Raw genomic sequence first — 25,345 nt, 5'->3', positions numbered from 1 at the left:
CGGTCAAATTTATTCTTATATTTTTATTTTTTTTCGTTAAATATAGTTCATTACTAATTTTTTGGGAAGAAAAATATAATTACTAGTGTTACATATATTGTACATATGTTATGACATTCTTATTTTAGGAGGGAAAATATAATTACTATTGTTATATATATATATTATAATAAGAGTATTTTGGGAGGGAAAATATAATTACGTATTGTTGTTACATATATTATACATATCTTATGATAAGAGTATTTTGGGGGAAAAATATAATTACGTATTGTTGTTACATATAGTATTTTGGGAGGAAAAATATAATTATAAAGGTTGTAAATATTATTTTGTCCTATGCTCAAGCATCTATAAATATCACTTGAACAATTTTTTGTTTTTTAAGACATACAAGCAAGGAAATAAGATTTATTTTTCTAATGGCTAAATTTATTTGCTTCCTCCTGTTCTTCACAATTTTTGCAGCAGGCAATAATTATATATATTAATTGCATTATTCTTTTAAAAAATATTAGAAATAATTTATTTGAAATCTACGACAAACTTTAGAGATTTGAATCCATTGTGTTATCAAACAAATCGGATATTGGAAAATAGAAAAGTTTGCAACATAATTATTTTGTTATTTCTACATGAAATTCTATATATATTACAATTACAAGTTTACATATATACATATATATTATTGATTATTATTTTATTTTTATTTATTATTATTATTATTATTATTATTTTGCAGTGGATTTTAAGATTGGTTACAAAGATTTCTTCAATTTTGCCGATGCCGCGGATTGTTACCATCTTGCTAGAGGAAGCCCGGAATGTTTTCCAGGGAACAAAGAGAAGTCATTGTGTTTACCGTTATGCATAAAAGATTGTGGTCCGAATATTACAGCACATTGTTTGGACAGTGTTAATCCGTCTCGGTGTTATTGCCAATATCAAGCCCCGAACTGCGCTCAAGCTAGACGTTGCGGTTGATCATATTTTAAACTTTTGATTCAAGTTTTCGAAATAATTGATCGTTCTTGAAATATACATGTGAGAATCGAAGAAAATAATAATAATTATTAATGAATATTGTATGTGAACTTTGAATCGTTTTACTTATATTTTATCTAATATTTTCTCTATTCAATGTTTAGACATATTTTGTATAAATAATAAATGTGGTTTTTATAATAAAATGGGGAAATATAAATTACATAGTAAAAAAATTACAACATATGTATTCATCATATTCAATCAATTAAGAAATTTATTGTGTTTAGTATGATTAAAAATGTATACAATAATATTATTATTGTTGGGATATGAAGTTGATTATAGATTTTAGAGATATGATTTGGATATTATTGTCGGCTTAGACTATAAATATCCATGTATTCTCACTTTAACATGGGCTGAGTACTTTAGTAGAATTACTGGTTTGGCAGCGCTCTCAGACGTAAATCATCTTGATCGAACTAGATTACCAAATTCTTATGTTCTTTTGTCTTTGTTGTCTCATCTTGATTTGATTTCGTTGGGAATTTCCTTACCAATTACAATAGAATAAATCTTAGCATTCAAATATATATCTAATATTCAATCACATCCAAGAGGTTTTTTTATATTAGTTAATTAATTACTTAATTTAATATATATGAGATTTTATGTATTATAAATGCATAATGAGCTAAACTAAATTATTAAATTTTTATTTCGAAATTTCAATTATTTCTATCCATTATGTAATTTTTAAAAAAACCCCGAAATCCATATCAAAATTCTATAAATTCAAATATATACAAATTTAAGGGTTCGTTTGCCCAACATATTTTTATTCGGCATAATTCTCAATCTATATAATATATATGTTTTATAATGTTATAAAAATTAATATTCAATATAATATATTATTTTTTTATATTACCGATATGATTTTATATACTTTACATTAAAAAAAAAATCTCAAATCAAAACACTAACAAGCAAATAATTAAAATAAAAATTTCAAAATCTAAATTGTATGGGCGAATCGTATAATTAGTTATCATAATTTTGAAGGAAATTATTAAATATAATAATAGTAATAAACAAGAGAGATAAGTCTGTAATTAATAAAGGTTAATCAATTTTGGGTAAATTATATAATAACATTGTGTTTTTAAAAATGCACAAAATACTATGTATTTTATTTATGGTGTGAAATTCCTATGTTAAATTAAAGTATGCATAAAATATTTTTTTCTTAAAAAAACAACTAAGTATATTAGTTTTATATAAATAAAAAAAGTAAAATATTTTAAATAATATTTTTTTTGAATAAAATAAATAAAAAAATTATTTATCAACCATCTATTTAATAATTTTTTTAGACAAACTGTTATCTTTTTTTTTTCAAAAAATATAAAATAAAATATTGATCAATATTTTATTATTATTTTTTTATGCAATAAGACTATTTAAAATATTTAACATTTTTTTGGCATAATGTGCGCGTTTGCAATCAAATATTAGTTTTGAGTGAAAATAATGTTTTGTACATACTTGAATTTAACATAAATACTTGGTGCAATAAATAGAATACAAAATATTTGTACATTTTTACTAAAATATATAAAAAAAAATATAGTACAATTTACTCTATCAATTTTTAATCACAAAGGGCAATGGTAATAAGTTTTTTAAATTACCATAAATAGTAACAAGTTTTTTTAAAGGAAAAATTTTAAGATAATATCATTGTAGATTCTATAAAAAATTTCAAACATCTATAAATACCATTTGAACATTTTTTATTTTTTATTTTTTTCAAAACATACAAGGCAAGAAAATAAGTTTTATTCTTCTAATGGCCAAGTTTATTTGATTTTATTCTTCCTTCACTTATATACCATGTTTGTTTACCAATTTCAAAAATTATTTGTTTGTCATGGTATTCAATAATTATTTAATTAGTTTCCAATGTGACCATTCAACTTACCAAACAACTTAATAATTTATCATTATCTTATTTAATTTTATTTACTCTGTATCTCAAATTTTTAGTATAAAAGTAAGACATGTGTTTATATATAATTAAAAAAAAAAAGTAAAAAATAAAGCAAAGATAAATTCGATAGCAGTGAAAATGAAAAAGATTTCAGTATATCCATTTTTGTTATTTCTTATAATCGTTGCTTCAGGTATATATTGTACATATACACTTACCTAGACATATATTTTTATAAATTAATATTTGAAATGTTTTGTATTATAATTTAATTTGTACAGTCGACTTGAATATCGATTCGAAGGATTTCTTCAATGTCGCAAATGCTTAGGATTGTTATCATCTTGTTAAAGAGAGTCCGGAATGTTCTCCGGGGGACGAAGAGAAGACAATATGTTTGGCGTTATGCATACAAGATTGCGGACAAAATATTACGGCCCGTTGTTTGAACACTGTTGCACCGTCGAGGTGTTATTGCGAATTTCAAGCCCCCGACTGCTCCCAAGCCCGTGTTTGTGGTTGATCATTTTCTAGCTTTGGTTCATTTGTTGTAACTATATGACAATCCATCTTTTTTAGAATAAACATGTCATGTCGGGATCAAAGAAAATAACTATGAACAAATGTTGATGTCGAGGCTTGAGAATTTCACGATCTTGAATACGTGCCTTCTCTGCCGGTGAGCCACCAACGTACTTGGCGCCAGTGGCTGAGTTAGAAAAAAATTTGGCGGGAAACCGTAAATTATATATATATATAATATAATAATTTTAAAACTTATAATATAATTAAGATTTTAAAAAAATTTACAATCACATGTATTAAGATTTGTGAGATTATTTTTCTATATAAATTTATACTATCAAATATATTAATTGATTAAATATTAATTGATTAATCAACATTGATGGAAACAATGATTTGCTAAACTATATACGAAATTTGGAGGAAATTATTAAATAATAATAATAATAAGAGAGATAAGTTTGAAATTAATTAGAAAATGGTAATAAATAATATTAAATTTTAATTACCTAGAAAATCAATAGATTAACTTCCATTAAATAAAAACAAGTATTTTCCAAGGGAAAAACTTTTGGATAATATCATTCTAGATTTTGTAATATTTTCAAACATCTATAAATACCAATTTAACATATTTTTATTTTTCAAAACATACAAGATAGATAAGAAAATAAATCTTATTTCTCTAATAATGGCTAAGTTTATTTGCTTCATTGCCTTCTCCACGATGTTTGCAGCAGGTAATGAATATTAATTTTATTCTCTTTTTAGAATTTGTGTTTCAAAAAACAATACTATTATTTGATTTTATTCTTATTTCACTTATATACCTACCATCTCTAGTTTACTAATTTCCGAAAAATAAATATTATTTGATGAAAGATTATTCTACTTATCATGCTATTACTATTTGATTGTCCTGCGAATCTCTCATTTTTGCTTGGCCCGTCAGGACGAGTCCCGTTTGAATATCAGAGAGAATATTAAGAATGTACTGATGTTTAATTTGTCGTGATTAATATTTAATGATGAGTGTATGCAGTGGCCGTGCTGATGATTTCTCGAGTCGAGGCAGACAAGCAATGTTTGCATACTCCACAACCTAATGTCAAATGCAGTCCGGGCCCTGACGTTGGCAACATATGTTTGCCGTTGTGCGAGAAGGAGTGTGGCTTGTCGGTTCTTGCGAATTGCAACGATAATCATATTTGTATTTGTTACTACGTCGCCCCAGATTGCGCAAAAGATAAATGTCACAAGGCCTTGAGGCCATAGGCATCGAATGCCATGTTATGTTTATTTTGTTTTCATTGCACTACCAGAATACCATTTTAAAGTATGGAACAAAAGATTTGAAATTTAATCTTTAATTGGAAATAAAAGTAAAAAAATCAAATAAAAAATTCAAACTCAAATCAATTGAAAACAAACAAATCCTTAGTCTTGGATTTTTGCCTTCTCAAGAGAAAATTTTATTATTTAATAATGGCAAATTCAATAATCAAATAAGAAACTTAATAAACTATTTTTTTTGGGAGGACAATACTGATAAATATATCTTTTTTTTTTTACAAAATTAAGAGTGTATATTCAATCTAAAGTTTATAGAATTTTATTGAATTTTCAAAATTGGAGTGTATTTAATTTAAATTTAAAAAAAAAAAATTTCAAAATTGGAGTGTATTTAATTTAAATTTAAAAAAAAATAAATTCAAAATTTGAGATTATCAATCCATATTCTTAAAAGTCTTTTAAAATTTTAAGTTATTTAATCAAAATTTTTAAAAGTATTTCAAAATCTTAATTTATTCAACAATACATAAATTTTAATAATTCAAAATTTTGTTGGATTTTCTTATAAATTTGTTAATAAATTACACTATATACAAAAAAATTTCTATGAATTTTCAAAACTTAATATATATATTATTTTAATAATATCATTAATAACTATTTATTTTTAAATATCAATCCGGGTATGGATCATCCTGCAAAAATGTCAACTGTCCCATCAAAATTTTAATCAACGGATGAGATTGCAGTCATGTATATTAAAAAAAATAATATATTTGTAACAGAATTTCGTTCCTAAGGTTCACATAGCTAACCACATAGCTAACGTAATTTTATCTAATAGCATTAGTAACGGAAAAATTAAATTTAGGAACGAAATACAAAATTGATATTTTCTTGCAGTGGTAATTTGATTTTAATAATTAATAAATCAATACTTTATTTTAGCATAAATTAAGGGAATATAAATACAGATAGATGCGGGTAGTATTCATAATTTTAGTCGGTTCACATAAAAAAAGATAACTACATCTTCTTTCACCGACATCCATCCAAGAAAATAAATTGTGAAGAAGTCGAAGCGTAGAACAAGATGAAGCAAAATGATGTGTATTTCGGTCTGTTCCAGTGTGTTGTGGACGAAGATAACGTTTTAGAAATTACAAAATGTGGTAAGTTCTTTTTATTGATCGCGAAAGTATCGTATTGACAAATTTTTATTACATCATATACCTATGTTTTAAACATCATATTCTAAATATATATACATCATAGTCGTATTAGTCAATCAACGTATCAATAGTTGCACACAAGAATTATTTAATCAATGGTTGAAACAATAGAAAACTTGCAGGCTTCCATTAGTTCAATTAGATACATTAAATTTATCCTAATTGTCGAATCCAATATTTGTGCAAATGATATGTAGCCTGAAATTTTTTAAAAATATTTGTTTACATTATTTTCTTGAGACGATTTTAAATTTTTATTATATTTTTGTATAATTTATGTAAGTACTCACTTAAAAATTTTAATTTTTAAAATATAATTTAATCGATTGCTCTATGAAATTATATTTGAAATCAATAAGATAAAGAGTATTCTTTATCCAAATTCTAAAGTGTTTGAATTAAAATAATTTGTCCTTAAATTTAGGATCATCCTCCTGTAAGTATGAAGAGTTGAAATAGTTTTCAAGTTAAATTATATCTATTATTTTTTTATTATTATTTAAATGTCTAAAAAATATATAAAATATTTATCCAATCATATACTATGTAAAAAAAAAGGGAAAGCAAGTAATTTAGTTACTGCAAGTAATTTAGTTACTCAATATTCGCGCAGAAGCGACATTATAATACTAAATTCCGTAAAAAATGTTACATTAAAATAAACAACATATTTTATAACAATATATATCATTTGACTATTCAGGTGACGACTATTGAGCAAATGCATTTTTTGCAACATCCCTGTATGCAACTTACATCATTTATATTTGATGTATATATCATGTCTACTTAAGTTATATATCATATTTATAAACATAATGGTGAAAAATATATTTAACATAGTCCATCATTTAAATCTGATCAATATATCATAAGCAATATGTAAATCATAGATATGAACTATAATATGAAATAATGTACACAATAAGATTTAGTATCGTTAGTCTATCATGATACTTATAAATATGAACTATAATATGTAAATCATAATGTACACAATAAGAGTTAAACAACATATGTACCATGAATATACATCGTACGTGTCCGGAGGCCAACAAAAATATTTTTAGGAATAATTGTATTGATATTTTTTCTAAAGGAGACTAATCAAGAATGTACATATACGCATGATGACCATAAAAATATTACGCAGTATTGAAAACACAACCAAAAAATCTGTCCGCTTAGCCGAAAGAGCTTATCGTTGTTGAAATCTGCTATCTTTCTTGGCACATATGGTACTTGAATGTGCTTCGTTATCTTCGTTTTGGGTTTAATAGAAGCTTCAGAATCTCGCTTAGTTGAATCCGTCATTGAAAGATTCGTCAAATGTGAACTTCTAAATAGAAGAGGAATTGCGCGTGGTCGCCGACTTCCGTCAAGTGCGGATTTGCAAATAGAGAAGGAATCGATGGCAGCGGCGGTTATTTGACGGCGGGGGCATGGCTGTATAGGTCAGCAGCGGCAGTGGGAAGAGTTTAGCAACTGCGGCGAACTGTGTTGTAGACGGAGGCAGCACGACCGGAGAGGAGTATCTGCGTGGTGAATTTAGAGTTTGGTAAATAGGATGGGGTGGGAAGGATATTTATATATATATATATATATGATTTTTAATTTATTTAAAATTGTCATATCATAATCGGCTAGTTGATGTAATATATCATAATGCATTTACTTGGACATTGTTTAATTAAATTATATAAGAAAAGTATTTCATGGAAAATATTATAATAATATTATAGAAACATCATTCTGTGATACTGTATATATCTTTATAATTTGAATTTATATGATTTTAAAAGGAATTATTTGCAGACGTTTTTGTTTTGTTTAAGAAAAACTTAATCCCGAAATTATGAGAGGTAGTTATGATAATTTTTCTAATTGATTTTTTTAATTAGATATCTTAATTGATTTTTGAATTATCAAAATACCCTCAATCAAACTCAATCGTTGGATTGTCGGTAAAATTGATCAAACGGATTAAAAACATTCAGGATGTTCCTGAATCTTAATCAGTATGGGGAGGATACCAAAATTCTTTAAATATATATTTAAGTTTATATATTTGAAGTAATACCACAAATTACATATATATATATATATATATATAATTTAATAACCAAGTAAACATGCTCTAATGGTTCGAACGGAAATTGGAACTTTTATATCACAATTTTAGTTTGTATTTGTCAATTATTTTATTTTATTTTATTTTTATGACGTGAAAATCCACAACTACTATTTAAAAGTGTGCACCGAGTAAACTTTCGGTTGAACCTAATAGCCTGGAAACAAACTCGATTGTATTTGCCAATTTTGATTTCGAATATGTTGGTTCCAATTCAAAACCCACAGGTACTGGTTTATCTATCAATTTATATTTATTTATTTTTTCAGTTTTTCAGTTTTTCTATTTTTTTTAAAAAAAATTCTTAATTTAAATTTTGATTTTATTTAAAAATATATATTTTGCTTATTTTATAAGGTAGATTGTTACAAATAAAAGATAATTGACATAATAAATTTAATAATTAGTTAAAATAATATTAAATATTAAAGAAATATTGATATATTGAATAATAATATAATAGTAATTTATAAAACTAAAATTATTAATATAATAAATAGTATTATTATTAGTAAGATGTAGATTAATATATTTTTTGAAACTAATGTATTTTTATTATTTTATTAAATATTTGAATAATATTTATAGAAATTATATAAATTAATAAAAAAAATATTTATTCTAAAAATCTATAAATTTCATAAAATCAATCTATATAAATCAATAAATAATTAAATCAGGTCTATAAAAATTTATATAAATCAGTAAATAAAATTAATTAAAACCCTACCTAAATTCTATAAATTTTCTAGATTTACAAAAGTTCATTAAACTTTTTAAAGTCCAAAAAAATAAAAAAAATTGAATACACCTTTCTAAAAAAAATTCAAATTATATATATATATACATACATAATAATAAATAAATTACATTATTTAATTTATTTACACAAGTTTCTGAAATGGCAAAGCTGTCTACAAACGTTGTCTTCATTTTCATGTTCAGTTTAGCAGCAGGTGAAAAAAATCTTAAATTGCTTTAATAATTGTTTGATTGTGTTTTGAGATGTTTTTGGTGTATTTTGAAATAGTAAAAATTTTGAATCATAAAATTTATTTAATCTGACGTAAATAAATTTGATGCGACATTTTGAATAGAATTTCTTTCATGTAATATATTAAGCGACGAATGGATGTATAATTTTATATTTCTTTAAGAAAATTGATATTTTTTTCGTCCGCCTCTATGAGTTACATTTACTTTTTGCGTCATTGTATTTAATATTAAAAATATTTATATAGTTTTTTATACAAATGTTATTATAAGATACTAATAGAATTATTTTTTTTTATCATTTCGTCTGAATTTGTACTTCGTTTTGATATAATAATTAATATGCAAAAAGTAAATATATAGCCCTTAAAGCCGGACGAAGAGAATAAATAATTGAAGATGAATAGTAAAAACAAATGATCTAATTAAAATTATTATTTTTGTCGCAGTTGATACATTGTTTATAAATTTTTGCGCAAATGCCGCTCAAGACTGTAAACATATTCCATCGCCGCCGTTGAATTGTGCACCAAGCGAAGTGACTACAAAATGTATGCTTTTGTGTGAGAAGCAATGTGGTGTGTCGACTCTTGCCGCGTGTGATGCTTTGTCTCATGTTTGCGTTTGTTATTACGTCGCCAATGATTGTAAACAAGATCGATGTCATAATTGATCGTGGTCATCGATCTTATGTTTTGGATTAATTTTCTTGGTATAATTGTGTACGCTTGATAACGTGTATGACAAATATAAATAGAACTCTTGCATCGAATCATCTATAAATATATACTATCACATATATTGATTGATTAAATATAAATCCATTAATCAACATTGATGGACACAACGATTTGCTAAACTATATATGAAATTTGGAGGAAATTATTAAATAATAATAATAATGATAATAATAATAATAATAATAATAACAATGATTATTCTACTTATCATGGCATTTAATAATTTTTAGAGGAAATTCAAACAATTATTTGAGTTTCCATTGTATCAGTCAACTTACCATCCAATTTAATAATTTATCATTATTTTAAATTTATTTTATTTACTTCATATCCCAAATTTTTAGTATAAAAGGAACGTATGTGTTTATATATAATTCAAAAAAAAAAAAAGAAAGAGAAAAGTAAAGCAAAGATTAATTCGATAGCCGAAAAATGAGAAAAATTTCAGTAAATTTATTTTTGTTCTCTCTTACAGTCGTCGCTTCAGGTTTCAAGCTATTTTTATATAGAATTATTTATGTATATATTGTACTTATGCGATCATATATATATTTTAATATTTGAAATAATTTGTACAGTGAATTTGAAGATCGGATCCAAGAATTTCTTCAATGTCGCAAATGCTGAGGATTGTTATCATCTTGTTAAAGAGAGTCCGGAATGTTCTCCGGGGGAGGAAGAGACGACAATATGTTTGCCGTTATGCATAAAAGATTGCGGACAAAATATTACGGCCCGTTGTTTGAACACTGTTGCACCGTCCAAGTGTTATTGCGAATTTCAAGCCCCCGACTGCTCCCAAGCCCATGTTTGTGGTTCATCATTTTTTAAAAAACTTTGATTCATTTGTTATAACAATGGATCTTCATTGGAATTTACATGTCATGTTAGGTTCGAAGGGAATAATTATGAATGAATAAATGTCGATGTATGAAGTTTAATAAAAATTTGATTCTGATTGCTTTATATTTCGTTTACTTTCAATATACGGAACTTTGTTTATATATATAGGCGCAGATTCTAGGTTGATCTGATCCAATTGGCATGAGATTCATGTCCAAATGTATTTATACATTTTGATATCATTTATCCACATTTATGTTATTAAAAATATCGAAATAAATAATTATTTTTCTTATAAAATAGTGTGCTACTATTTTTTATAATAAAACTATTGATTAAGGACATAAAAATAATGAAACCAAACAATATATTGAGTATTAATGTTTTGTTTTTTTAATACTCCCCTCCCTCCCGTAACAATCTATCCATTTTTCCATTTTAGTCCGTCCCATAACAAAGTATTCATTTCATTTTTTAGTAACTGTACTATCTACTTAACATTACAAATACCCTTACAACTTACATTATATCACGTACTAACAAACAAGGTTATTTTAGTCATTTCAATTTTATTCCTACTATATTCCAATATAATACTAATATATGTAAAACAGTAATTGGATACTTATTAATGAGATGGAGGGGGTATAAAATTTAATTTTTCTTTTCAAAAAATTTAATATAATACATATTATTTATATAATTTATTATATTTTACATAAAAAAATATCAAAATACAAAACAAACACATTCTATTATATACATATTAATTTCAAAATATTTCAATATTATTTTAACAGGTCCCGAAATGACCTATCTTGTCTGTCGGACCCCAGTGTACAGGATATTAGGTTCAGTCAAGATCAAGATTTACTGTGCGCATTTTCTGTAGCCACGCCATGTCATAAAAAATATATATATATATATATGTTAATTTAATTCATCCAAGATCAAATTCGAACATAATTTTCAAACGAAAAATATATTTATAAAAGCTTAGGTCACCATAAAAGATTCTTTGTGAAGGAAGAAGTGTAATAATGTGTCGGCAGTCGTCGACAAAACCGACGGTTTTCTTCGCTGTCTGCAATCGCAATCGCAATCGCAATCGCCGACTGTTTGATGATACTGACCATACGCCTACCTACCTCCAAACCTATTTTAATTTAATTTAATTTAATTAATTAATTCTCCTCTTCATTTCATTACTGCTGCAGTAACGAAATACCGATCCCCGACCAAGGAGGATCGCCGACCGCCCCCAACACGCCCGTGTTGTCTGTCTCCTCCACTTTCTTCTTACTTCTCTCTACCAGTCACACATGATTATCCAGGACGACCCCTCCACCAAGCTCCACCACAACAATGGCTATTCTTCTCCTGCCAAACCTAAATCCCCACTCTCCTCCGATCCCGACGACAATCTCAATCTCGATCTCAACACAATATCCCAATCTCACAGAGTATACCTAATCACCACCATATTAACCCTCGCCGTCGTCGCCTGTTGCTTCTTCGTCTTCCTCCGCACCTCCGCCGCCAATTCGACGACGCCATTGCTCTGCTCCAAAAACTCCAATCTTCTCCGCGACGCTCACAAGCTCAAAATCCCCAAACTCGACCCCAATGTCCGCCCAATTCCCGACAAGTCTTCGCCCTACGCTTCGTTCCGCGCCAAACAATGGATTGTCGTCTCCGTCTCCGATCATCCCTCCGTTGCCGTCAAATCGCTCGTCAGGATCAAAGGATGGCAAGTCTTAGCTATTGGAAACTCCAAAACCCCCAAATTTTGGAGCCTCAAGGGCGCAATTTACCTGTCTCTCGAGCAGCAGGCCGAGTTAGGGTTTAGGGTTTTGGATCACTTACCGTACGATTCTTATATAAGGAAAACTGTAGGATACCTTTTCGCTATACACCACGGCGCCAGAAGAATCTTCGACGCCGACGACCGCGGGGAGGTCATCGGCGGCAATATAGGGAAGCATTTCGACTTAGATTTGGAAACTCCGGCGGCGAGACAGCAGAGGATTTTTCAGTACAATGGTGGAAGTTCGAACAAAACCAGAACAATCGTGAATCCTTATATCCATTTCGGGCAAAGATCTGTCTGGCCGAGAGGTCTGCCATTGGAGAACGTCGGAGAAGTTATTCACGAGGAGTTCTATTCAGTAGTCGCCGGAGGGAAGCAGTACATACAGCAGGGGATATCGAACGGCTTGCCGGACGTCGATTCCGTCTTCTACGCGACAAGGAAGGCGGATTCGGAGGCATTCGATATCCGGTTCGATGATCGCGCGCCAAAAGTCGCCATGCCGGAAGGCGTGATGGCGCCGGTGAATTCGATCAACACATTGTTTCAATACGAGGCGTTTTGGGCATTGATGCTTCCCGTCTCCGTTAGCCGGATGGCGTCCGACGTTTTGAGGGGCTACTGGGGGCAGAGGCTGCTGTGGGAGATCGGCGGGTTCGTCGTTTTCTATCCTCCGACCGTCAATCGACCCGATGTCGCCACTGTGTATCCATTCATCGACGAGACTGATCTTCACGTCAACGTCGGGCGCTTGATCAAGTTCTTGATCGCTTGGCGATCCAAGAAAGAACAGCTCTTTGATCGAATTCTCGATCTAAGCTATTCAATGGAGGAAGAAGGGTTTTGGAACGAGAACGATGTCAAGTTCACGGCGTCGTGGCTGGAAGACTTGATCTCCGTCGGATATCTCGCGCCGGGGAAGATAGCGATGATCGAGTCGAAAACTGAGAGAATGGAATTCGTACCACGAAAATTACCTTCGAAGCATCTCAGTGTCGACGAATCGGGAACGGTTAACTACGAAATAGGTAATCTCGTCCGGTGGAGGAGGACCTTAGGCGACATTGTGCTGATCATGTTCGTCGCCGGACCCTCACAGCGGACGGCATTGGAGTGGCGATTGCTGTACGGTAGGGTGTTCAAAGCTGTCGTTATTATGTCAACGCAGGGCGACGCAGACCTTGCAGTCTACCAAGCTCGACTCGATTATACGTACAAGTACATTTTGATTTCATGGTTTCTTCTTCAACTAGCTTGCCGCGCCTCGTCCGGTTATTGACGCTTCATTCTCCGCAGGTATCTGCCCCGAGTGTTTAACAGGTACAACGACACGGCCGGCTTCATCTTCATGCATGACAACACGGTTTTAAACTACTGGAGCTTGTCGAACGCTGACAAGTCTAAGCTGTGGATCGCGAACAAGGTAGAAATCGAGGGAACCATCGATCATCGTCGAGCAATTATCTCCCATCGTATAACAGAGCTATAAATGTATGCACAGGTACCTGTGGTCACGCCGGTGGCCGGAAAAGACGAAGCCAGATGGCTTCGAAAGCAAGCCGAGATGGTGAACACCGTCGTGAGTGCAATGCCGGCGCATCTGCAGGTCAATTACAAGGAGAGCAGCCCAAGCAAGAAGACCATCGCTTTATGCGGCTCCAACGTGTTCTACCTTCCGCGGCGCTTTGTTCCCGACTTTGTGGATCTTGTGGACCTAGTCGGCGACCTCGACATTCACCACAAGATTGCCGTGCCGATGTTCTTCATGGCCATGGATTCGCCGCAGAACTTCGACCCTATTCTGAATGACATGATCCACGAGATGAATGTCGCAGCTTCGACGGAGTCCTTCGGGTTTTACTCCACGCAGGCGCCGGCTGTGCACCCGTGCAACGTTACGTCGGAGTCGGATTTCGTGAGGCTGATAAAGCTCATGGCAGCAGGAGATCCCCTGCTCATGGAACTCTTCTAAAACACCATTGATGGTGATCAATTGTACAAAGAAAAGACACTTCTTGTACAGAAGAATTAGCAGTAAAAGATATCATTGTTTCGCTTACAATGCGCGCCGTCGCAGTCGTCGAGCGTTCTACGTGAAGTATTTTTGATAAAGTCTCTTGGCGACTGCAAGGGCGTCGCCTTTCGCCTTCACCGGGTACAGTTCAGTGCCGTATTGCCACTTGTTTGAGAATGCAATCCATTCTTTTCGCCATTCGACAACCTTAAACTCCTCATTCCCTTGCAAGCTTTTCAGCAACCGTGTAAAATACATCGATGCCCGGGGAAGATAGTATCGCGCCAACAGCCCACTCCAGAACTTATTTGCTGAACCAGACGAGTGATCGTTTGATCGATCAAAAAAGGTTTAGGAGGAAAGGAAATGGAAGAAATCGGTGTCCTACCGTAGTCGTGAAGCTTGCTCTGCTCACTCTTCTTGTTGTCGTACCACATGGTCACCTGGGTTCGGGCATTCCACTCGTACTACACAGAAGATTGGTCGAGTTATGAAAAAAATTACATCGAAACGATTTGGAGGCAAAAAAAGTGTAATTCTGACCTGCTTCTTCTCATCTGCATTCATTCCGAGCTTTTTCGCATCTTCGAGCCAGGGGCCGAGTAGAAAATTATCGTCGGTGGCTAGAAGTTCATCAATGTCTTCGATGAGTCGAAGAAACTTCGAAGAATGTAAACTCAAAGCGCTCACATTCTTGTCCCAGAAGGCATATATAGCATCCAAATATACCTCGTTTGCAAGCTTTGAGAGCGATTGTCTCGCCAAGTCGACCAAATCATACCTACAATATGCAAACACGATAAAATATTTCGCATCAACGACAGGAAAAAGTTAACGAAGTTTTACCTGTATGTAGGAACTTCAGCAACTTCATATCCGGCGTCGAGGAATAGCTTCAACGCATGGATAGAATCGCCGTTGCTGTACCACAAATGAGGCCGAGGTAAAGAACTCGTTTCATGGAGAAGGAATCGTCTCTTTTGTCGTAGCTCCACGAGTTTTTGATCGCTTGTTATTTCAGGGTTGCCATGTTCGGCGGATGGATCCCAATCGGGAAACTTTACTATGTAGTCTGTGTTGTGGTCCTGCGTCGATTGAATTTGAAAACAAAATGAATTCAATAAGATTAACCTCTGCATAAGAATCGAGCAACCAACAAAAGGAATGTACCGCGATGCCATCAGTGCAGTTATATACGGTGGCATGCAGAATTTTCCAAGCTTCTTCCAACCGAAGAATCGATTTACCATAACGCCTACGAGAGTAGCTTTTCAACCATTCCTGCAAGTGTAAATAAGTTCAAAGTGATCGATAGTGTCACAGAAACATGGCTCATATGGTTTTAAAATTTTACAATGAACCAAATCAACACATTCTAGTTCTTGTGGAATTATTCGACATTAGTATCAGTAACGAAATGTATTATAAATGGTGACGCAAAAACAATTCTATTACCTCAAGATGGAATCGATCACTTCGGAAAGCCATTTCGGACATCAGCTCATACACTACCGGGTTTTGTTCAATCCCTTCCATACACATTCCCACGCCAATCTGTCCTTGAAGAAGATAATGAGAAGATTGAAGTGTAAAATGAAGCCAAAGAACGAAAGAATTACGTGCGATGCATGAGAGCATCGTGAAATAATGAAAATGACAACGGGCACATCGAACACGTAGTAATGTAGCAGAAGAACTAAAGCATACCATTGTCGAATTGTCGCTGACGCGGGCATCAATAGGCCCCGAGGCGACCGCATCTAACAAGCCGTACATTTCAATATTTCCTCCGAAGTTATGCAGCATACACCTATAAGAAATGGCGGGAATGTGACGGTCGGCAAGGCAATGTAATAATGCAAAAATATTTTAACTTTTTTCTCAAGGAAATTGTGGCGATCGCATACCATATATAAGGAGTGTTGTAAAACTGCGACGAAGATTTCCAAATTGGATGGACTTCAGCGAACAGATCAAGCACTATCATCTTCCCGAAAGGAACAGAATGTAGAAGAGCCTGTCAAACACGGCATAGTTTAAAATCGACAATTTAGGTTCACAACTAGATAGGATTATTCAAACGTAAATTTGCAATTTGGTAAATTCTTCAAAGACCTACTTTACCCTGATAGTTAGTTACAATGCCACAAAAAGTCATAATTATACAATAAGAAACTAAAAACAGCACCATGGCAGCTTATTATACCTTCATCTGTGGCGGCTTCCAAAAGGATGAGTCAGAGTAGAACAGCCAGCCCTGTAATAAGAACATGGTTAAATATGTACAAATGAAATGTGTCGACGAATAGAACATATGCACCCAATTCTTCGACGATATAAGAATAACAGCATACTTGCATTAACCAAATAGCATCTTTATCGCCTTTTGACATTGCTTTATACACAGCAGAACCAAGAGAGGAGATATACGTCGGATCACTCGTTGGTGGAGTGTTCTCATTGAATGTATCACTGCGAAAATAACATATCATAGTTCAAGATTCCTGTACGTATTAAGATTAAAACATATATTAACTCCGATTATTGCAATTGGTTTAACATCGTTAAAAATTTATGCATCGATGGAATTATTGTTCCTTTTATGTTGCCATAAACTGTAAAATGTAAATATATGCTCTGAGATTAAGAGAATAATCGAATAAAATTTAAAGGTAGTACCAGCTGTAAATGTCTGTGACATCTCCATATTCTGCAAAAACATATAATCCAAAACAGAAGATACGTCACAATAAACACCAAAATGATCAACCAACTAAAAAATCAAACTGTAGCTCACAATAAATACTAGTGAACTATAAGATGAAATAGATATTATGGTGAATTATAGTTGCAGGAGATTTTGGCTAAAACCATGTCGACAAAACGAAATCATAATGAAAGTCAAATCTAGCTTATCCGAGCAAAAAGTTTGTAGGTATCGTCGCACAAGTTTTAATTGTCGAACTGTTCTAACAATCAAACGAACGCAAGGTGGACAATTATCCTACCCCATGACTACCGCGTAAATAGTAGTTTATGTATAATCCATGAGGGTTAATCTATGAAGATAAAGCGGTCCAAAAATGTTAAATTTTTTGAAGTAGAAAAGTAGAAAACAACAGCAAATGAATTTAACCTTTGATCTGATGTTTAATGAAAGCTTCACCAATTTCGACAAATAAAGGATCCGAAGGATCAAGAAGATATGTGCAGCACCATTTTGGATTACCATCGACAGTGTTCCTGAAATAAAGGGCAATACAACCTGAGCACTGTAGCTTTAGCTACTTTCGTAGATTATCTGGTTATTATTTCTATTGCAAAGTATTCGACATAGAAATAAAGGCTGCAAATTAAGACAAAAGAAATACCAGTCTCCAAGCCTGCTTATGTTTGCCGTAGGAAAAATTGCTTTTAATGCAGCAGGAACGTTCCCAGAAAACGAAGGAAGAACTATCACAGGAAACATCGTCTAGGTATATATATTAGTTCAGACTAATGAAAGGAGGAAGCTCTAGTCAATAGTTTTGCAGGAAGATTAGGAATTACACGAACAAAATGCAATACCAAATCAAAGAGGGGAGACGTAAAAGGTACCTGGTGTCATGCCAAGCTCTATCATTCTAGATAAAATTTGTTTCTGCAACACCAGCTGTTTATTCAGCCAGTTCTGAGTCAACGGCCCACCCCACCTGTGTTACAAAAGATCAGTGCTAAATGTTTCTTGGAGCATTGGAAGGGATAGATAAAATGATATAAGCCGGCAATGCTTTAACAAAAATAGCTACAAATTAGGCCAAAGCAGAGAGGTTTGACACAAGATTGCATCGGAAAGACAGCATATCTCAAAAGAAAAAAAATGGTTTTAGCTGTTAACCATATCATAATGTGCATGTTAACAAATCACATCAGATAGAGATTGGATCCAAAAAATAGAAATCTAAGGGAAAAAATAAGCAAACCCGTGTAAGTTGCCCATGCGTGCCCAAGCAAGAAACGCAGGTCCACCAAAGAAGTTAGTCAAATCCTTATTAGTAATGTTAAACTCCTGTTTACAATCATTGCGAGCATAAGTACGACATAAAATTTCTCGAACAGAATTAAGGCATTATACATGGAAACCAAGAATGTACAAACATACAAATTATAAAGGAAGATCTACTAGGCTTCGAGACAAATAATTAGAAGCTGATCAATATTGTGAGAGCACATCATTGGAAAAATAATTGGACGCGAATTTTGACAATGCTTATAAATATTTCACACTATATCATTGCTTTTCAGTCAGCCATCAAATTCTCCCTCAAAAAATCATCGAAAAACTAGATTAAAAGTACGAAAATTATTAGAGGTTAAGAACAACTAACTGCAAAAACTTTCTGCCATATGGTTTCTTGCCCGGTAAATGCCAGAGGCAAGTTGACTCCTTGAACTGCCATCCAATCGATCTCTTTTTCCCATCTCTTCCAATCCCACCATACATAGGAATCTAAACATTGGCATCGAGCTCTCATAAATAATTAATAGAAGCAATAGTATAGAAAATAAAAGCCACATTTCATATCTCATAGCTCAGCCGAAACTACAAATAAAAGGATCTAAGGAATGCTTACAGCTAGATGTGACAACATTCTGGTAATAGTTCCATGGAACTGGACGCTGAATGGTCACACCGCCCTTTTTCACACGAGGAAGTGAGCCAGGCTTCGGAATCGAAACAAGCTGTGCTCCCCCTGTCTTGTCCCACGAAACATGAGCTCCACACCAGTATTTTAAATACCAGTGAAGTCCTGATGTGATGTCGACTGCTGTAGTTCCTTTTATTCTAAACAAGGAAATATGGAAAACATCGAACCATGAAAATGTTCCATTTCAAAATCCAGTAAGGAAACAATATTAAGGCATTAAACACAAAATATGCACCCCTCAATGATTGAAAAATAAAAAAGGTCGATTGAGTTCTATCCAACAACTTCTAGGCTTTGATTTGCTTGAGAAAGATGATCGAATGTCTCTGTCTAAACAAAGCCTGTCTTATCAATTAAGATGTTTTGGTTAACTCAACAAGAAACTTGAAGAAGGGATTCTGGAACTGTGATCACCATTTTGCAAAAAATAAATCTATAGAAAATCAAAATTAAACTCTACAGACACAGAGAGCAAAGAGATACATAATGGCTTCGATATAAAAACCCTTGCAAAAAGGATTGAAACAGAAACAAATTGAACCTACATTATTTCAGCTGAATCTCTGCTTGAATTCCTGAAATTGCTGATTTGAAAGCAGCTTTTTCCACCGCAAGCATCCTAATTCAAAACCAAAACAACCAATAATGTAGAAAAACAAAAACAAACGAAACTATAAATCTCTCGCAACTCTCAATACTTTGCAAATTCCACAAAAAAAAAAAACCTATCCATAAATGACGAAGGCCTTATTGTAAGTGAAGGAAGAAAACATTACCTTAGTAATGATGTTGAAGTGGAAGGAGGACGAGTGGGTGGGAAGCAGTCTGTGAAGAACACCTCTGGCGGCGGATTCTTGCACCGACGGAGAAGGTTTGTTGGCGTCCAAGGCATTTGTAATAACCTGTGATTGTTGAATTGAAAATGAGGAGGTTGGGAAGAGGAGTGAAGTGGTAGTGATGAGCAAGAAGAGCGACGAAGCTCTGTGGGCTGTCATCGTTGGGGAAAGTCCGATAAGGTCCGAGACTTCGATTTTACAAAGAAAACGTCGTAGGGGAGATGCGACGTGGAAAAGTCTTTCCAAGAAAGTTCAAACAGATTGATTGTTAACATCAAGGGATTAGTTGTTCTTAAACTAATAATTTTATTTAGTTTAAAATTATATGATCCAACCATTAAATATTTGTTTTGTTTTGTATGGAAGTATTTGTTCATGATTATTATTTTTAGGAATATTAAATTTGTATATAAATAAATAGTGAAAAGAAAAAAAAGAAGCTATATTAGAAATATTAAAATTTTATAATAATAAATAATAAAAGAATTATGTACTATTAAAATCTGAATAGCATGGTATCTTTTTTTTTAATTTGATTTCAATCTTTTCGATGATACCTTGCAATAAAATGTAAATATTTACTTTTGACCGGGGCAAAAATATACTCCCTCAGTCCCCAATCTATCTATCCATTTTATTTATATACGGGATTTTAGAAATATTATTATTATATTGAGATAAAGTATAAATAAAGTAAAAAAATTAAATTAATCATTATTAATATTGTATGATACAAAGGTAATGACACTTGTGTAATATATTGTAAATTAGGGCATTTGTAATGTTAGGTAGACAATACAATTACTAAAAAACGGATACTTTGTTATTGGACGGACCAAAATGAAAAAATGGATAGATTGTTAAAGGACGGAGGGAGTATTGATTTTCTGAATAGACAAAAACAATGTGTAACTTTATAGTATATATTTATCTTTTTCGTAATTTTATTAATATTAAAAATATTTTTATATTTATATAATTTTTTATACAAATATCATTATAATAATATTATAAGATACTAATAAAAATATTTTTTTATTTTTTCTTAATTTATATTAAATTTTTATATAATAATTAATATTCAAAAATAAATAAAACTAAAATATTTTTTAATAAAATATCATATATATAAAGTAAAATTTTAAAAACAGCTGATTCAAAATTGTAACAAATATGAAATTGTCTATTATTTAAAAAAAAAAAAAAAAAAAGAGAGAGAGAGAAAATAATAATAATAATAATAAATAAAATTAAAGGTCAATTCAAAAGCATGCACACTCCAAACTCGTCACCCTTAGGAATGCCAATAGAGAGTCGGTAAAGGATGACAGTATTGAAGTGCGTATTCTTTCCCAATATATACTAACAACTAATTTGAGAGTAATAACGATTTTAACCATTCCAAAAACAGGCATATATATATATATATATATATATATTCTTAGAATGGATAAGATAATTCAAAGTAAACATGTCAATAATTATAGAGTAAGAAACTTCTTCTCCTTCAAACTTTCAACAGTATCTTTCAAGCTCGCCTCCAATGGTGTAAAACTTACGCCCAAACTTTCTGCTCTCTTCTTCGACACCTCAAAACTGTCGTTGCTATTCTCCGAGCCACTGCATCATCCATCGTACAAAATCAACCGTTTCAATGCACAAAATCTCAACATAGATTCGTCGGCAAGCATACCTCGAAGGAGCCGTGATCGAAGGATAAAGCTTATGGAGTAATTCCATCATTTCGGAATGTGTTAACCCTTCTCTGACCAGAGGGTATCTGCCGCTAGCCGAAGGATTCTCAAATGCGGCGACATGTGCATATGCAGCATCTCGAACATCAACACATCGATACTCTGGAAACTCACCATGCCCTGTCTTATGATTCAATCATTGCAGCTTAAAAATCGAGTATAGTAATGCATCGATGAATTCAGCAATGCTAGGCTACCTTTGATGAGATCGATAAAAAGTTGGGACGAGAAATTGAGAGTTGGCTGGAGGAGAGGGCCAATTATGAAGCCTGGATGCAGTACGACTAAGTCGATGCCATTTTCTTCGGCGAATTTCCATGAAGCTGCCTCCGCCATGGTTTTCGAAAGAACGTACCATTGCTGGAAGCATCAAGATAACTATAAATTTTGCTCAGATAAAACGCATATGACTCGAAAATTAAAGACCAAAACCTTGATCTCTTTGCAGTATTCCGGATCTGAAAACCAAGCTTCGTCGACTAGCACGCCAGCGCCTTTGGGTTTTCGGTTGGTTGTAAGTGCAGCTATGGAGGATGTCAACACCACTCGTCTAATGGATGCTACTTTGCTGCAGGATTTTAGAACATTGAGCGTTCCTTCGACTGCTGGTTCTATCAACTCCGCCTAAGATCAATGCATATGTTTGAAAGAGGAGAAATGAAGAACACATGAGTTACGACAGAGCAGAAATCAGATTGCAAACCTGTGGATCAGCACATGAAAAGAAGCAAGGTGATGCTGTATGAAATACGCCATCACAACCAGCAAATGCTGAATCGAACGATCCTTCTTCAGTTAAGCTGGCTTCGAACAACTGTAGTCTTTCGTCAGCTCCTTCGAGTTCCTTCAGGTGGTCAATTTTGCTCGAATCGCCTGCAATGCTCTGCGTGAATTAGTTATAGCTGAAGAAATGTTTATGAGCTCCTAACACTACCACTGATCCTGATATCAAAGTCAAGTTGCAATGAAAATCATTGTTACCACAAGCAACCTTAGGTTTCAGCCATCTTTAACAATCGAAGTATTTCATAGCAAGGATAGACTCATTTACAGAAATACAACTTGCAATACAAGCAACAAAGCCTTTATCAATCAATATCCATGGATTATATACTTCTAAATGCAGAAGAGATACGAGTTAAACGTTAACCACAAAAACCAAATCTCAATGAACTACGTGTTTATACCACAGAGATGCATACAAACCGACAGATTTTTCCATCGATGTCAATTGATCCTTCTCTTACGAATTACGATCCTATCCATGGTTTTGATCGATTACATTTTCACCACTGAAACCAACAGAACTTAGATCGATTGTTCGACATTTCCAATCGCTTACAAAAACCACAGTTCACAAATTATCCAGCAAATAGCCAATCAATAAACACAAATTCGTCCACTTGAACCTACTGAAGAAGCGAAATTAAAATGAAAAACTGACCGAGATTCCGAACAGTAGCTTTAACAGTATAGCCACGCTCCAGCAGCAGCTTGACGAGCCAGGATGCGAAGTATCCCGATGCTCCAGTAACGCACACCGATATCCCGACTCCACTCATCTCCCTCTCCGGCTACGGCTATCCACTCTGCTCTGCTCTGCTCCGACACTGTTTCGAAGTTGCAGACGAGCGGTAGCCATACATCACCAATAAATAAGAAGATAACAGCCTCATTTTTTGTTAATAGTCCCTCGTCAAATTAGAAAAGAAAATGTGCGTGAAAATATTAAGTTTTTTTTTCCTTTTATAAAGAATTTTTTTTTCAAAAAAAAAATAATTTTTATTATTATTAGTCATGACATGATTTTAGTTTGAATACGATTTTCTATAAATTTATTATCGAAGGCGTTGGTGTTACACCATTAGATTTTTTATAATTTAATATCTAATAGTGAATAATAAATAAAATTAATTTAATAATTTTGTTATACACTTTTATTAATTAATCTGTACATTGGGAAAAAAAAAAAAAAAAAAAAAAATTAACAGTGAGGATAGCAAAGGCGTTGCTCTAAACTAGCACAATATCAGCCTATCTATAAACATAATATTGAAGTATTTTTTATTATTGTATCAGATGCTTTCAGTATTTAACATTTGTGCTCTTAACTAAATTATATTTAATTTTTTTATAATAAACTAAAAATAATAATTTTATTTATAAAACTACGTTCATAAATACAAAAAAAAATTGATTCCAAGCTTGTCATAATTTACAATCAATGGCTTAAACCATATTCGTAGACACACAAATATTAATACTAAAAATTATGAAAAATATAATTATTTTTTTAAAAAGTACAATAATAATTTCAAAATAGCACAATAATAATTTAGAAAAAAGCACAATAAAAAAAAAATAAAAATAAAAATGCATGCGTTTGCTCCGAATGTAAAATATATTTTTTATACGAACTCATGACACTTGTATCTATGCGGCGCCACAATTATTATGTTATGAAAGCACAATCATTATATCACAAGATCATATGATCAGAGCACAATTATTCTATCATAAGAGCTCAATTATTATTTATCAAAACACAATTATTATATCACGATAACACAATCATTATAAGTAAAATAATTATATCGCAATAGCATAATAATTATATCACCAAAAATACAATATTAATTATAGAATGACCTAATAAAAATATTTAAATTTCTCTTTCTGTTCATATCATTCATTTGTTTTACATGTATAATTACTTAAATCATCTTCCATCTCATGGCTTTCAATTTTTTATGTTTATTTTATTCATCTATTTATTTTTTTCTGCATGTGAAAAATATAAAAAATATATATATAATAAATTAATTATATGTATTAGATGAGAAGAAATTGAAAAAATATTGCAGCAGAGAGAAAAGGAGATATTAAAGAATAAGACAGCCGCACAAAAAAATATAAAGGAAAAAGAAGGTAACTGACAAAATTACATATTTGCCCTTCAATTTAATATTAACTATTGAATTAAATGTAATTTAACAGATAATAATTAATCAGTACCGTGTTGATAGTTGTTAATCAGTAAGGTAACAGCCACTAGGCCGAGACTGGTAAATTTTTTAATCTGGATGTTTATATATACTTGCTGCTCTATAAAAGTATTTTTTTTAAAAAAAATTTGTATTTACTATTTTTTCATGTATTTATAAAGTAAATATTATTTTTATCATTCATCCTACTTTTATTAAAAAAAAGTATGTTATTTGGTCTATAAAAATTTCAATTATATATTTATAAAAATACAAAAATAATCTTAAAATACTATTTTAATTAATTTTTGTGTCCAAAATTATGACCGCATGTATTATTTTTAAATATACAGTCTTAACTTAAAAAATTGCAGTTGCAATTATAATTCTAAATTTTACTTTAAAAATAATAATTCTAAAATATTTATTTTATTTATTATTTTAAAATATTTTTTATATTTACAATTAATATTATTTTTTAAAAAATAATAATAAAAACTAAAAAATAAATAAAAGAATTAA

General features: G+C 31.7%; 3 protein-coding genes across 6 annotated transcripts; 1 reads left to right on the top strand and 2 right to left on the bottom strand.

The window, feature by feature from the left end:
- Positions 1-11,952: 11,952 nt before the first annotated feature.
- On the top strand, positions 11,953-15,243 carry LOC127242114 (probable glycosyltransferase STELLO1). Of its 2 annotated transcripts, none has more exons than XM_051261624.1 (3): positions 11,953-13,759; positions 13,844-13,970; positions 14,049-15,243. In XM_051261624.1, the coding sequence occupies exons 1-3, from the start codon at positions 12,060-12,062 to the stop codon at positions 14,517-14,519; spliced, it is 2,298 nt and encodes a 765-aa protein (XP_051117581.1). In that variant the 5' UTR covers positions 11,953-12,059; the 3' UTR covers positions 14,520-15,243. The 2 variants fall into 2 exon arrangements, with proteins under 2 accessions (XP_051117581.1, XP_051117505.1); XM_051261548.1 differs by having other exon boundaries at positions 11,953-13,765.
- LOC127242057 (alpha-N-acetylglucosaminidase) lies at positions 14,566-20,355 on the bottom strand. Its single transcript, XM_051261423.1, has 19 exons — positions 20,026-20,355; positions 19,795-19,868; positions 19,175-19,386; positions 18,929-19,050; positions 18,524-18,609; positions 18,159-18,253; positions 17,933-18,014; positions 17,698-17,804; positions 17,241-17,271; positions 16,916-17,033; positions 16,768-16,818; positions 16,469-16,578; positions 16,269-16,371; positions 16,017-16,115; positions 15,732-15,842; positions 15,408-15,646; positions 15,105-15,342; positions 14,950-15,028; positions 14,566-14,872 (listed from the first exon to the last, which is right to left on the bottom strand). Exons 1-19 carry the CDS (start codon positions 20,242-20,244, stop codon positions 14,637-14,639), a joined length of 2,412 nt encoding a protein of 803 aa, XP_051117380.1. The 5' UTR covers positions 20,245-20,355; the 3' UTR covers positions 14,566-14,636.
- A 956-nt stretch (positions 20,356-21,311) lies between these two features.
- LOC127245524 (phenylacetaldehyde reductase-like) lies at positions 21,312-23,505 on the bottom strand. Of its 3 annotated transcripts, none has more exons than XM_051266491.1 (6): positions 23,284-23,505; positions 22,543-22,712; positions 22,272-22,463; positions 22,037-22,199; positions 21,746-21,959; positions 21,312-21,681 (listed from the first exon to the last, which is right to left on the bottom strand). In XM_051266491.1, exons 1-6 carry the CDS (start codon positions 23,399-23,401, stop codon positions 21,567-21,569), a joined length of 972 nt encoding a protein of 323 aa, XP_051122448.1. In that variant the 5' UTR covers positions 23,402-23,505; the 3' UTR covers positions 21,312-21,566. The 3 variants fall into 3 exon arrangements, with proteins under 3 accessions (XP_051122448.1, XP_051122439.1, XP_051122432.1); XM_051266482.1 differs by having other exon boundaries at positions 21,312-21,705; positions 21,779-21,941; positions 23,284-23,504; XM_051266475.1 differs by having other exon boundaries at positions 21,312-21,705; positions 21,779-21,959; positions 23,284-23,502.
- Between the last annotated feature and the right edge of the window lie 1,840 nt (positions 23,506-25,345).

The sequence above is a fragment of the Andrographis paniculata genome, unplaced genomic scaffold (assembly GCF_009805555.1).
Source record: "Andrographis paniculata isolate CXL003 unplaced genomic scaffold, ASM980555v1 Contig10END, whole genome shotgun sequence".
NCBI classification, from domain to species: Eukaryota; Viridiplantae; Streptophyta; class Magnoliopsida; order Lamiales; family Acanthaceae; genus Andrographis; species Andrographis paniculata.
This window is presented reverse-complemented; position numbering and strand designations above follow the sequence as displayed.